This window comes from Haliotis asinina, chromosome 13, assembly GCF_037392515.1.
Source record: "Haliotis asinina isolate JCU_RB_2024 chromosome 13, JCU_Hal_asi_v2, whole genome shotgun sequence".
Lineage (NCBI taxonomy): Eukaryota > Metazoa > Mollusca > Gastropoda > Lepetellida > Haliotidae > Haliotis > Haliotis asinina.
In genome coordinates this window covers 15736942-15750941 of record NC_090292.1, presented here as the reverse complement: position 1 = coordinate 15750941, position 14000 = coordinate 15736942, and the positions used below count along the sequence as shown (strand labels likewise).

The following is a 14000-nucleotide window of genomic DNA, read 5'->3' as shown; positions in this document are numbered from 1 at the left end:
GACAGGCATACTCGCCTTTTATGGCACGCATAGGTTGCTGAAGGCCAATTCTACCCCGGGACTTTCACCGGTCTGTAGGCAATATTTACGCGTAACGGTTCTCTGTAAACTATAATGCGTAAACTACTAGTATAACGAACTCAAATGGACATTGTCAACACATTTTGGCTCGTCTTGTAGTAGTTCGATATACGTACTTCGAGTAACAGTTTACAGCAAATGGCCGTGATCTAACACAAACAGTTCGTTATATCGGTCAGTTCGTTATAAACGTGTACCACCTTCCAAAGTAGGAGACGTCAAGACTAGTTGCAGCAAACGTCTTGGAGCTCTAACCGAGTTGATTACACGTTAAACTCTACCAACAAAGTCATTGATGTCATGCTTTCACGTCCTTTTTTCCTATTTAGCTTTAAATGCTATGGGTAGCTTAGTAGTTAAAGCAATGGCACATGTTCGAACCCCCACCTGGGCGCAATGTATGTAATCCTTTTGCCATGTCCCCATCTGTGATGCAGCAACTCGTTCCTATTCCCCCATCTGTGATGCAGTAACTCGTTCCTATTCCCCAACTGTGATGCAGCAACTTCTTCCCATCCCCCCATCTGTGATGCAGCAACTCGTTCCTATTCCCCCATCTGTGATGCAGCAACTCGTTCCTATTCCCCCATCTGTGATGCAGCAACTCGTTCCTATCCCCCCATCTGTGATGCAGCAACTCTGTCCTAGTCCCCGGTAGCGTCAAAAGACGTTAAAATATGGTACTTGTTGGTCCCTGCCTGGCGCACGGCATTAATAGGCACAACGTCAACAAGGACTGCTTGCCTCGGAGTATAATGTGTCTGAGTGGAGTAGTCATTCTTAACGACATTATATCTCAGTGTGCTACAGCTAGCACTATAAAATCAGCTTAAGTTTTATCCAGTACAAGCAGCCACACACACACAGACATGCACGTCGTCATATGAGCGAAGTATTCCAAAGTACAACGTTAAACCGTCTATCACCTCCCCACTCATTCCGATATGCCAATGTGATGCTTGTATATCTTTCAAGATGTAATAATGGATGATATTTTGGCTTAACGTTTTCGTTGAAACGCAAAATCAAATACATGCTAGACGGAATCTTCTTTAGTGACGTCATGTAAATGACCTTTTAACGCTGCTAATTCCTTCATTATGTAATTATGCTAAGAGTATAGGATCTTCTTATAAACCGGGCACCAGCGAACAAAGAAGCACGTCTCAGGTCAACCGGGGCTGACCAGTTGATAGGAATATGTGACGTACAATCTCTGCGTCTGCCTTTCATTACGGCCATCATGAGATCAGTGGACGGACGCATCGGGGTTGACCTCTAGCTTGACCCCTGTCCTATCCGATCTCTTATTGAAGACATCTTTGCACAGGTCTTTGGAACTCTTCTGCAATGAAAACCATATTGATTCTGCCGTCGGCGTCCTTTGATCCTCCATTGATCCGCATATTGGCAATGCTTAACAAAGCGCCCCTATGCAAGGGCTGGCGTAATGAACTCGCCGTACGTATAAGCTAATAACCCATACGACAGTGTTCAGAAATATTTGCGCTTACAGCAAATTCCCTTTGGTCATGTAAATAAATCTGATTACTAGTCTTATTGATTTAGCCATGTACATCAGAGATTTCGCTAGTACCGGTTATTGTGCTATCAGGTTCAAGCTCAGCCAGAGGGACAGGTTGCCTAAATTGGAAAACTACCTCCTTATCCATTGCACCTAAAACGTTCCCACTTGTCGAATCTGTTTCATCTCATCTCGCAGATTAAATACCCAAGGATGATTTCAAAAGGCGCTGTTAATTTGAAAGACTCTAAGCCCGCGAAAAACAAAGTTCGGTGATGAGCATTTTTGAGTCTTTATATCAGTTAGGATGCGTTTGAAGCAATGCAATGTAATATCCCCTTAAGAGATTTTAGACTCAGAGATGAAACATTTTTCTCATCAAATCAGACATGCATGTTTGAAATTCTTTATTTTGGTGCGTCGGTAGTTCGAAACGACACTGAAAGATGGAGCAAATTATTCATAAATTATTCATACAAATATTAATAGAGGGTCAATCCTTGATTGTGCAATTAATTGGATTTATGGAAATATATATGTAGGCTCAAAAGAAATTAAAAACGTTCTTCATACGATTATTGCTGTACCGTGTAGAGCAAACGTCGCCCTTGTTAGATGTTTCTTAACTCATCATCATCATCATCACCATCATCATCACCATCATCATCATCATCATCATCATCACCATCATCATCACCACCATCATCATCACCATCATCATCATCATCATCACCATCATCATCACCACCATCACCATCATCATCATCATCATCATCATCATCATCACCACCATCATCATCACCATCACCATCATCACCACCATCATCATCATCGTCATCATCATCATCATCATCACCATCATCACCATCATCATCACCATCACCATCATCATCATCATCATCATCATCATCATCATCATCATCATCATCATCATCATCATCATCATCACCATCATCACCATCACCATCATCATCACCACCATCATCATCATCACCATCATCATCATCACCACCATCATCATCATCATCATCATCATCATCATCATCATCATCACCACCATAATCATAATCATCATCACCACCATCATCATCATCATCACCATCATCATCACCATCATCATCATCACCATCATCATCACCATCATCATCATCATCATCACCATCACCATCATCATCACCACCACCATCATCATCATCATCATCATCATCACCATCATCATCATCATCATCACCATCATCATCATCGTCATCGTCATCATCACCAGCGGCAGTAGCCGAAGTAGTTGAAGTTTTCTAGGCATGGCATGTTCGATTTTTGTCAATAACAGCGATATGGTTGTCAGATACGTAAACGTCGGCATCGATGCCAATGAAAAGCTTGTCTGGAGTTCGAATTCCAAAGCTCTAAGCATTTCAACGAAAAGCAACTGTAGGCCCAGCTGCCTACGCGGATCCTGAGTAGTTTAGCCGCTACAGTCTATGTACACAGTAATAGCTTTCCCATTTGATTAACTGCTACTTTAAAATAATTTTAAAATATCCCGCTTTTGTTATGCAAACCGTGTTTGAGGGTATACTGAGATTTTACCAAGACTGGTCTTCGTGTGCTGCCTCTTCAGCGACTTCCACCACCACCACCACCACCACTACCACTACCACTACCATTACCGCCACCACCACCACCACTACAACTACTACTACTACTACCACAAGAACAACAACTACCACTATCACTACCACTACTACGAGTACTACTCTTCTGCAATTGTTACTACTTCTGTTGGAGGTGCTCTTATTAAATGTAGTAATCGCCTGATATAGTTGTGGCAGTGTGTATCGTAACATTTTCATCACAAGTTTCAGCATCATGTACAGTTGATGGAACTGCCGTCCTTCCGTCCAACTAAAACACAGTTTCCAAACTTCTAACTATTTCCTCATCCCGATCCCTCTCTCTCTCTCTGCAGCCCTGCTGAGCGCCGCCATCTTCGGTAACGTCTCCTCTATCATGTTACGACTGTACCAAGGTTCAGAGGAGTACAACGAGAAGATGGAGAGCATTAAAGAATTCATCAAGTTTCACGAGATTCACAAGACATTGGGCAACAGGCTGATGGAGTCCTTCCAGCATGCTTGGACATACACCAACGGAATTGACATGAACAATGTAAGTACATACTAAAGGCTAACTTACTGCTTTGTTATTCAGATGCCTGTCAGCCTATGGAGATCCGGTTTAGAATCGGTCTTTAGTGGCCCATGCTGTGGTAAGGGAACTAACTGGACTGGGCGGTCAAACGTTCTTGGTTGATATGTCATCATATCACTAAACCGATGCTCATGATGTTGATCACTGTTCTCTGTTCCAGACTCGAATGCACACAGTACAGCGATTAAGTCGCAGTCACATAGTTTGAATATGGCCGGTGTATAAAAACACAACCGAGGGGTGCGGTACTAGAACCGTTATCTAAGGCGCCACATGTGGCTGTGTTCATTACACAAGCAAAAATCTAATGATCGTTTGTTCGAATCCAAGTTTCACCCTCATGATGTTTTTTTATTTCAATTTATCACCATATGGAATACATACGTCGTGCGTTTCACGTCAAACTTTCATAATTAGATTGAAACTGCACGAATGCGTCGAAAATATAGTAAAAACTCGGAATAGAGCCTAATACGGTTGAGGCGACTTAAATTGCCAGTAAGTTACGCCCCACCCCCACCCCGCAATCCCCTACTGCGTCTAACAAACCCTTGTAGTCGCGTCAGGTAACGTCTGAGATTGACCAATCAGAACACAGCTTATCAAATCGCGAGATTTGACATTCGCACTTACGTTTAGAACTTTTATCTCGAAAACGTTTTGTACCCGATCGATTGCGAATGCTATTTTCCTTACGATCACCTCCAGTGACACACATGTTGCATGCTACAAGACTGTCAACAGTGAGTATACAGTTGGTGAAAATAGCGTTGAAGGATGTCAGCTTGCGGAATTATTGGCTAATAGTAAGCATGACATCGGAAAACCTTAAACGTATGTGCTGCAAGTCAAATATCTGGTTTTATGCGGATTTTCATTTGTTGTGGGATCAGTTTCAGTGACTGAGAAATTGTGTAAATGTCGCACAACCCTAAACAGTAGCCGGTGTCCGTCTCGTGTTTGATTGGCAGGACATAAGTTGCTCAAAGGTTATCTGACTCTACCTTTTACAAGGTTTGTTCGACTCAGAAGAGGAGTGTAACGAATATTACTGACACTACGTTTGAATAGACGCCAGGAATTGCTCGACGATTTTGACTAGATTTTGTTTTCACTTCTTTTTGTGGGAGACATCCTGTGCTTCACCAGTGCTGAAGGTGTATACTTATATCGCAAAGAATGGTACAGGACATTATGGCAGCATTGCAGCCAGGACATGGAAATATGCAACACGTGCTTGTCATGTCTATCTCAGCGTCCCTGCACTATATCTGTTGCCTTCTGACCATCTTTGTTATTTTTGTCATAACACAAGTTCAGATGTACCTCACCCTTGAAGATCAAGGTTAGAATTGGTCTTACGCAACCCATTATTGACGTAAGAGTTGACTAACGGGATCGGATGGTCAGGCACGCTGACTTCCTTGACACGTGTCATCGTCTCCCTACTACGTAGATCAATGTTTATGAATTGATCACTGGATTGTCTGGTCCAGACTCGAATATTTACAGACTAACGCCATATAGCTGGAATATTGTTGAGTGCGACTTCAAACACAACCACAGCCAAGTCAGATTTACCACAGGTTCGGAACACGCGCCGGTATCTTTTTCAACTAAACTTGAGTTGTTCGTTTTATCAAGATTGTACATTTTCAGAAATTTGTCTAATGCTAGCCTGTCAGATTTTCCATTCGGCTACTTTCGCTTTTGATGAACTTGTATTGTCACGTGACCTTGAATAGAGACTTCTTCGAATGATTGATTGAGGAGTGTCATATTACCCAAACCGTGATTTACATACGAATAAGGGTTTTACGAGACTGTTAAACTTTTGATCAGCAAGAAGCTTATAACGTTCAGAAGCCTTTTTCAATCCAGAATTACACAAAACATTCTTCAAGCTCTGACGAAATAAAAAACAAAGAACATGTTTAAAAATCGAATTTCTCCGATCACGAAATATTTTGTGTCTAAGAGCGGAATAATCACACGTGATTAAAAAAATCAAAGCGAAAGAAGCCGATATTGAGAGCGCCACGGTAGGCAGCTGCATCCCAGCTGGGGAGGCCGGGACCTGATGTCGTAGAAACTCGGCATAGGATTTAGCAGAACGTCACTCGTAAATCAGCCGTCTTGACAGCGGCCATTATGGAATGCAAGGTTTCAACCTTGATGTATGGAGATAACTAATAACTGCGGTCGTTGAGACATGTTTATAGCCCTTGTACATTAGGCTGAAACGTATGTTTTTATAAGTTAATTAACTGCATCTATCGGAATGCTATATGAAGGCTGGAAAACGGCGCAACCAGCTGAGAACCCTGCCGTTTATGTCTTTGACAAAAGCGTGGCTGTCGTTGACGATGACGCACAAAGACATGCGTGGCGGTGGTTCCATTAACGTGCAGGTAAGGCGGAGACAGTTAATGGTTACCAGGGCAGGAGGGATGTTGGGAGGGTGGCCAAAGGAGCCAATACCTAATCCAAGTATAAAATTCATATCTGTTTGATTGCACTTTATCTAACAATATTCTGCAATCAATAACATTCTGAAAAGGATCGAATCACGGTCTGTGAGTAATCGAGACACGACAGACAACCCAATGACTGACGTAATAAACATCGATCTGCGCAGTTTGGGTAAGATGAGTGAGTGAGTGAGTGAGTTTAGTTTTACGCCCCACTCAGGAATATTCCAGCTATATGACGGTGGTCTGTAAATAATCGCGTTTGGACCGGACAATCCAGTGATCAACAGCATAATCATCGATCTGCGGGATATTTCGAACCAACTAAGTCAGCGAGCCTGACCACCCGATCCCGTTAGCCGCCTCTTTCGACAAGCATAATCGCCTTTTATGGCAAGCATGGGTTGCTGATGGCCTATTCTACCCCGGGTAGACCTTCACGGGTCTTGGGTAAGGTGACTCTTGCATCATTCACGGCGGTAGCTGACAGGGCTGTGTTCAAGCACTGTGCGTGATAGTTTCCAAACCTTGCAAGCCAGTCGCGATAGCTATGCCTGAAGGCCCACAAAAAATCCACTAGCCGGAATTTTGAACGTAGACACGGGTTTCATCATGAAGCTGCTGATATGATGAATATGTTCATCAGGGAATAATCTTGCGTGATCTAAAAGTGTTATAAATTAACAAGTCAGACAGAGTGATATCTTTAAATACCAACCGCATGAAAACTCACTATGAAACTGTCCGACTGGATTTTTAGTAGCCAAGGTTTAGCAGGCCAGTGAATAGTTAGTACAGCACATGGAGACGGTCTTGGTCGGGGTCAAAAGAAAGCGGTGTAAGGAACAATGATAAATAACTCACAAAGCGCAGCTATTCTAAATCTTGATTTACGTACTCTGGTCAAGCATTCCGATAAACCTAACTACATAATGTCTTCTTGGCTATTCCAACGACATGAATATAATAAATTAGGCTTCCAGGCAAGCGGTACTGTAGATGGAAATCAGAAACACAATTCCAAGTCAATCACGAGAATCTTTCCATACAATCTGAATTCAAGTGCCCTCCGTCGTCACGCGAAATGCTCCCTAATCCCCGGGACGACACGGGGTTGTCTGCTCTTGGAAAGTCTATCCGCCATGTTGGATAAGGTGCAGAGCCTCAGTAATCAGTGACAGGGAAACATATTAAGTGTGTAAGATCTGTCAGGCTGTGGAAATGTCCATACAAGCCAGGAGACGGGTCGATCATAGGTATAATATTTCTTTCACGATGCCCCCATTAGATGTCGTATTTCTATCGATCGTGACCTGCCGCAAACTGATCCAGGAACGAGATAAAACGAGACTTTAGAGTTATTTACGAGAGCCGGTCGCCAGAACAGTCGGTTTATCTGAAGAAGTCGACATTTCGTACAAAGCTGGCGTTATCCTGTAGATAAAGATATATAACCTGCGTAAGATCTGATGAAATATGTCGTCAATTCCATACTTAGTCTGTCATGGGAGATGATTTATGAAGGTATTCGAGGTTGTAAAATTGTATTTATGCATCCATCCATACATTTTCCATACATACATACATAGGGGGCTGTAGATAGGCCAGTGGTTAACGTGTTCGCTCGTCAATCAAAAAACGGGGTTCGATTTGGCATGTTAGTGAGACCCGAAATGTTTTCTGCGTTTTGTACTCCTCTCATGAAAATTTCATCTTTGAAAGTCTTTCGTCATTTATATCTATCAAGCAGTTGTTACAGTGTTCACTCCCATAATGCATAGCCACTGGAATGTTGCGTGATTGCTTTAACGGAATAGCTGCATGACATACAAAGTTCTCAGCAATTACAACAAACGTTGCCGTAACGAAGAGGTGTGGCGGGCATTACGTGACTTGAAGATGTAATCAGTGAACCAAGAAGAACAATACAGGTATGAATTCGCGACATATATGGTCATACGCGGTTCGCCATCTGGCAAGGACTTTACTTATAAACCGGGCGACTTCCGGTAACTTTCGGTGTAAACTTCGTGTCAAAGAGGACGACGATGCATTTCTGTATCATGAGAATTAAGGAAGCAATCTTATCATAAATGAACACAGAACATAAATGTCTTGCTTGTAGATAGACAGGTAGAAAATACTGTCCTTGAAATGTATGTTTATTTGCGTGAAACACGAAGGTTCTGACACTGAGTTACCGAGGGGTTCTTGTGTTAACGCGGGTACTGAGTTACCGAGGGTTTCTTGCGTTAACGTGAATACTGAGTTACCAAGGGTTTCTTGCGTTAACGTGAATACTGAGTTACCAAAGGGTTTTTGCGTTAACGTGAATACTGAGTAACCAAGGGGTTCTTGCGTTAACGTGAATACTGAGTTACCAAGGGGTTTTTGCGTTAACGTGAATACTGAGTAACCAAGGGGTTCTTGTGTTAACGCGAATACTGGTCACCAAGGGTTTCTTGCGTTATAGCGAATACTGGTTACCAAGGGGTTCTTGCATTAACGTGAATACTGGTTACCAAGGTTTCTTGCGTTAACGCGAATACTGAGTTACCGAGGCGTTTTTGCGTTAACGCGGATACTGAGTTACCAAGGGGTTCTTGCGTTAACGTGAATACTGCGTTATCGAGGGGTTCTTGTGTTAACGTGAATACTGAGTTACCGAGGGGTTCTTGCGTTCTCGCGAATACTGAGTTACCAAGGGGTTCTTGTGTTAACGTGAATACTGAGTTACCAAGGGTTTCTTGCGTTAATGCGAATACTGAGTTACCAAGGGGTTCTTGTGTTAACGTGAATACTGAGTTACCAAGGGGTTCTTGTGTTAACGTGAATACTGAGTTACCAAGGGGTTCTTCCATTGACGCGAATACTGAGTTACCAAGGGGTTCTTGCGTTAACGCGAATACTGAGTTACCGAGGGGTTCTTGCGTTAACGCGAATACTGAGTTACCGATGGGTTCTTGCGTTAACGCGAATACTGAGTTACCAAGGGGTTCTTGCATTAACGCGAATACTGAGTTACCAAGGCGTTCTTGCGTTTACGTGAATACTGGTTACCAAGGGTTTCTTGCGTTATAGCGAATACTGATTACCGAGGGGTTCTTGCGTTAACGCGAATACTGAGTTATCAAGGGGTTCTTGCGTTAACGCGAATACTGAGTTACCAAGGGGTTCTTGCGTTATAGCGAATACTTATTACCAAGGGGTTCTTGCGTTAACGTGAATACTGAGTTACCAAGGTTTTCTTGCGTTAACGCGAATACTGGTTACCAAGGGTTTCTTGCGTTAACGTGAATACTGAGTTACCGAGGGGTTCTTGTGTTAACGTGAATACTGAGTTACCAAGGCGTTTTTGCGTTAACGCGAATATTGAGTTACCAGGAGTTCTTGCGTTAACACGAATGTTGAGTTACCAAGGGGGTTCTTGCGTTCACGAAGGAAAGTGACTCATCTACTTCATGCTCTGTAGCGTGATATGGCACTTGGACCCTTTTGTCAGCTAACATCTCATTCAGGGTGGTATAATGGAAACTGTAAAGTAAAGTGTAATCACGACCTCCAGTACACAATAAGCTATCTTAATGTGTACTCCTCAGGAAGTTCAGAATGAATTGGTAGTAATATATGGCCGTAAGTTTGACCGTGCATTTGGCTATGTTAAATACGTACACCATGAACGCTACGTAAATGAAAGGAAACTCCCATGTCAACTATTAATGAGTCGCGTATCAAGTTTCGTTCTTTTGTCTAAGGGCATTTTAAATACGTACATCATTGTGAACGCTGAGTAAGTGAAAGGAAAATACCACGTCAGCTATAAATGAGTCAAATTTCAATTTTCGTTCTTTTTGTCTGAGGGCATTTTAAATACGTTTATCATTGCGAACGCTGAGTACATGGAAGGAAACTACCATATCAACTGCAAATCAGTAATATTCAATGTTTCGTTCTTTTTGTCAAGAGACATTTTAAATAGGTACATCGTTGTGAACGATGAGTAAGTGAAAAGAAAAGATCATGTCACGGTTTTTTTTTGCGTTCTTTTCGTCTTTCAATGTATAGTTATTTTAGCCAGTGGCCATATAAATCGAAAATATGAAATTTTCACTGCCGACTTACTGTTAACTGAATTTAATGATGAAGGCCCTGTTTCATCCCAAATACCGATTTTTCAAATCCAAGCTTTTCTCCAGACTCGGCTGACATCAAACAGAAGTCACGTAAACTCATAATTTGGTCGGATTAGCGAAGTAACATGCGACACGCCCACACAGACTGCTTATGTCCTCGTCAAATTTCATCGAATGAAATAATGACTCGAAACTGAAAGACGGAAACAGAATTTTTGTCCACAAGAATTAGCCCTTGAAAGGATTGAATTAAAACTGTTATATTTCCGTCGAATGTTCATTTCTGTTGTAAGAAGTTCTACCTCAGACGTCTCGAACATTTTACCCGAAGAAATCTGAAATTACTTTCCTAAAATATCTTGTAATGAAAAGTGATTGGTGCTTGTTTTATAGAAATATTTACAATGATTTTATATAAAATTTATATTGACAATAACAAAACAAAGAACATCTCTGTTCATTTTAATCTGAACTTACTCTGAGTGGAGATTATCAAACATGGAGACAATGTGTTATTCTGTTCTGTATCATATGTTTAATGAAGAATGAAATGCAATATCATGACTTTAAACCTGATATCTTTGATGCGCCTGTTTGACACATGTAACTAACGTTTTATTAATCCCTGACCATCCAAAATAGAAACCTTGAGAAAAAACGTTCTCTTATTTTTCTGCCATTGTGCACGATTTAACAAACCCACCTCAATTCTCCATTTGTTTCCGTGGCAGAGAACAGTATTTGATAGCTTGTTAACCACCCATTAGTACTGAATCTGCCTGCGAGAGACGACACATCGAAATTCGTCTCAATCAAAATGCAAATTTCTGGCATCAAAGATAGCAGTAATGGCCAAAGTATTGAATTTTCTATTTTCCCTTTGAAGTGGTATTTTATAGCAACTATAATCCCCGAGTCGTTACAGGTAGCTTAAACCCAAAGAACAGCTGCAACAGAAAAGATTTTCACTAAAAAAACATATTTCATAGAATGCATTTAAGAAGGCTGTCCTTGTGAACGGAATATTGAACTGGTTTTGCGTGTTTTTTACTTACAGCATGGAATGTTTGATTTAAAATACAGTTTTTGTTTCAAATAGTAGAACCACGTGATTAATGGGTTTTACATTTGAATCAGCTTTTGAGAAAAAATCAATTAGTTTTAGGACTTAAATTTTTAACGATTAATAGCTTTGATCATTTAAAAAGGCTACTCTGATTTTTTAATGTTGGAACTAAGTAAGGGTCCAGCGTAGTTCCAGCTTCCATGACAAGTCTCTGTTAATAAATAGATACGTTGTTGTTTAACGTTGCACTCGGTAATGCTCCACTCGTGTGACGGAGATCTGTATATTAATAAGTGATCGTAGCAAGACAATCCAGTGATTGATATCATGAAGACCTATACCAAATTTCATGCATTGAAATTCATCAGTTCATCAAGCTGACCAACCAATCCGGTAAATCCCCTCTGAAGAGAAGGTTGAGTTTATTGATCTGAATGCATTCTAGATATATTACACTGGGGGCATGAAGACATGAAAAAGGAAGTGGACAATTCTGACATGTATCTTCACACAAGCTTTCTTTACAAACTTAAGTTATGTTGCTTAAGTTCAACTCCATGTTGACAAATATATTATTATTAACCAGTGATTTTGTTTTCTGTAATTAGCGATTATACTCTTGAAAAAAGTAGGGAAACTTCATTTTTTATATTTACGATTACAAATATTTAGGGGTTTTATCGGAATCAATCAATGTTGATATGATATTACTGAATGTTTTTAGAGTGCGTCAACCATTTGCACTTCCTTACATCCACGGTTATTTGGAATGTAGTCTCTTTTGAAAGATAATTGTGTATGACATGTAATTTGCATGTGTACGATTTTCATTTTAGAACAAACGACTAGAAACAAACACTAACAAATGTGTGATGCAAGATGAGTGTCAATATGAATGTTCTAAGTGAAACGTCAAAATCAAGAATGGGACCTCATGCACGTGTATGGGGCTACTGCGTATTGCACGTACATTTCATGAGCTGTGTTTAGGGGTGGTAATAGAGGGAAATGGTGGTGCGTTCATAAGAGGCCTGTCCTTGAAACGTTTATTAACGTTTACACTTCCTATCTAAATTGAAAGTTAAGGTTCCCCTACTTTTTTGGAAGTGTATATACCAGTAAATCAAAATATTTCGTTGTACAAATGGGAACAATGTGTGAAGCCCATTTCTGGTGTATCCCGCCGTGTTATAGTTGGAATATTGATAAAAGCGGCGTAAGACAATACTCACTCTTTTACAAATTATTGTTCTGTAAAACCGATTTCATAATTGTGTTCATAATTGACACAACACAAACGACCGCTAAACAGCGGCAACATTGTGAAGCAAGCATGAGTCAGAGGGTGGATATGCGTGACTATAGGCAATATTCCGTCAATATCAGGACGAGGGACACTAGAAACAGGCTTCACACAGTGTACTCATGTGGGATATCCAACCCGGAAGTTTGGTATGACCCGCGAACGCTTTACCCTCTGGGCTAAACCTATTTGGCATACGACCAAATACCATTTTCCATTTTCTACCCACTGCCGCAGCAAGAAATTCATTTGTTATTGGTACAGTGGAAGCAGTCATCGGGACTGAAGGAACATTCCTGTTTCAGTCAGCGTACTGGATTGTAGAGCAGGTGACAAATATACAAGCCAGGTAGGGGGAGGACTCAGACTTTGTGCTGCTGTCGACAACTTGCCGGACTGGACACCTGCAGGATTTGACACCTTTCACAGTGTTTGAATGTGCGCAGTTGTTTCTGTCAGTTTTTTTGACTTTTCTCTTTCTTATTTATTCATCATTCTTTTCAAACTTTCATGAAGTTTGGCAAAATCTAGTGCGTAAGATGACGTTTTCAACACCCGATTAAAGTTAATCATTGGCTACACTATACCCGTATGTGTAAACCGTTAGCAGTTAATCACTGGCTACACTATACCCGTATGTGTAAACCGTTAGCAGTTAATCACTGGCTACACTATACCCGTATGTGTAAACCGTTAGCAGTTAATCACTGGCTACACTATACCCGTATGTGTAAACCGTTAGCAGTTAATCATTGGCTACACTATACCCGTATGTGTAAACCGTTAGCAGTTAATCACTGGCTACACTATACCCGTATGTGTAAACCGTTAGCAGTTAATCACTGGCTACACTATACCCGTATGTGTAAACCGTTAGCAGTTAATCACTGGCTACACTATACCCGTATGTGTAAACCGTTAGCAGTTAATCATTGGCTACACTATACCCGTATGTGTAAACCGTTAATATGACAATGGCGGATTGAATAGATGAAACGAAACAGAGATAAAGCCGGCAAACTCTCAAGGGAAACGACATAAATTGTTGAAACATACCTTGTCCGTTTGCACGCCATTGCTGAAGTCAATGCTATTAACTAACATTCCTCAACTTCATGACGAGACATGAACACGAATGTCACTGAACACTTGTCTGAGTACACTTAGTCTCAGTATCATTCGTCACACTCCTACACTGAGTCTAACAAACTCT

General features: G+C 41.1%; 1 protein-coding gene across 1 annotated transcript in view; it reads left to right on the top strand.

The window, feature by feature from the left end:
- The window catches only part of LOC137260195 (potassium voltage-gated channel unc-103-like), a 195262-nt gene that overhangs the window by 157049 nt on the left and 24213 nt on the right, over positions 1 to 14000 (top strand). Inside the window, exon 6 of the mRNA XM_067797892.1 lies at positions 3573 to 3772. Coding sequence (XP_067653993.1) covers positions 3573 to 3772 — 200 coding nt within the window. The remainder of the gene's footprint in view (positions 1 to 3572; positions 3773 to 14000) is intronic.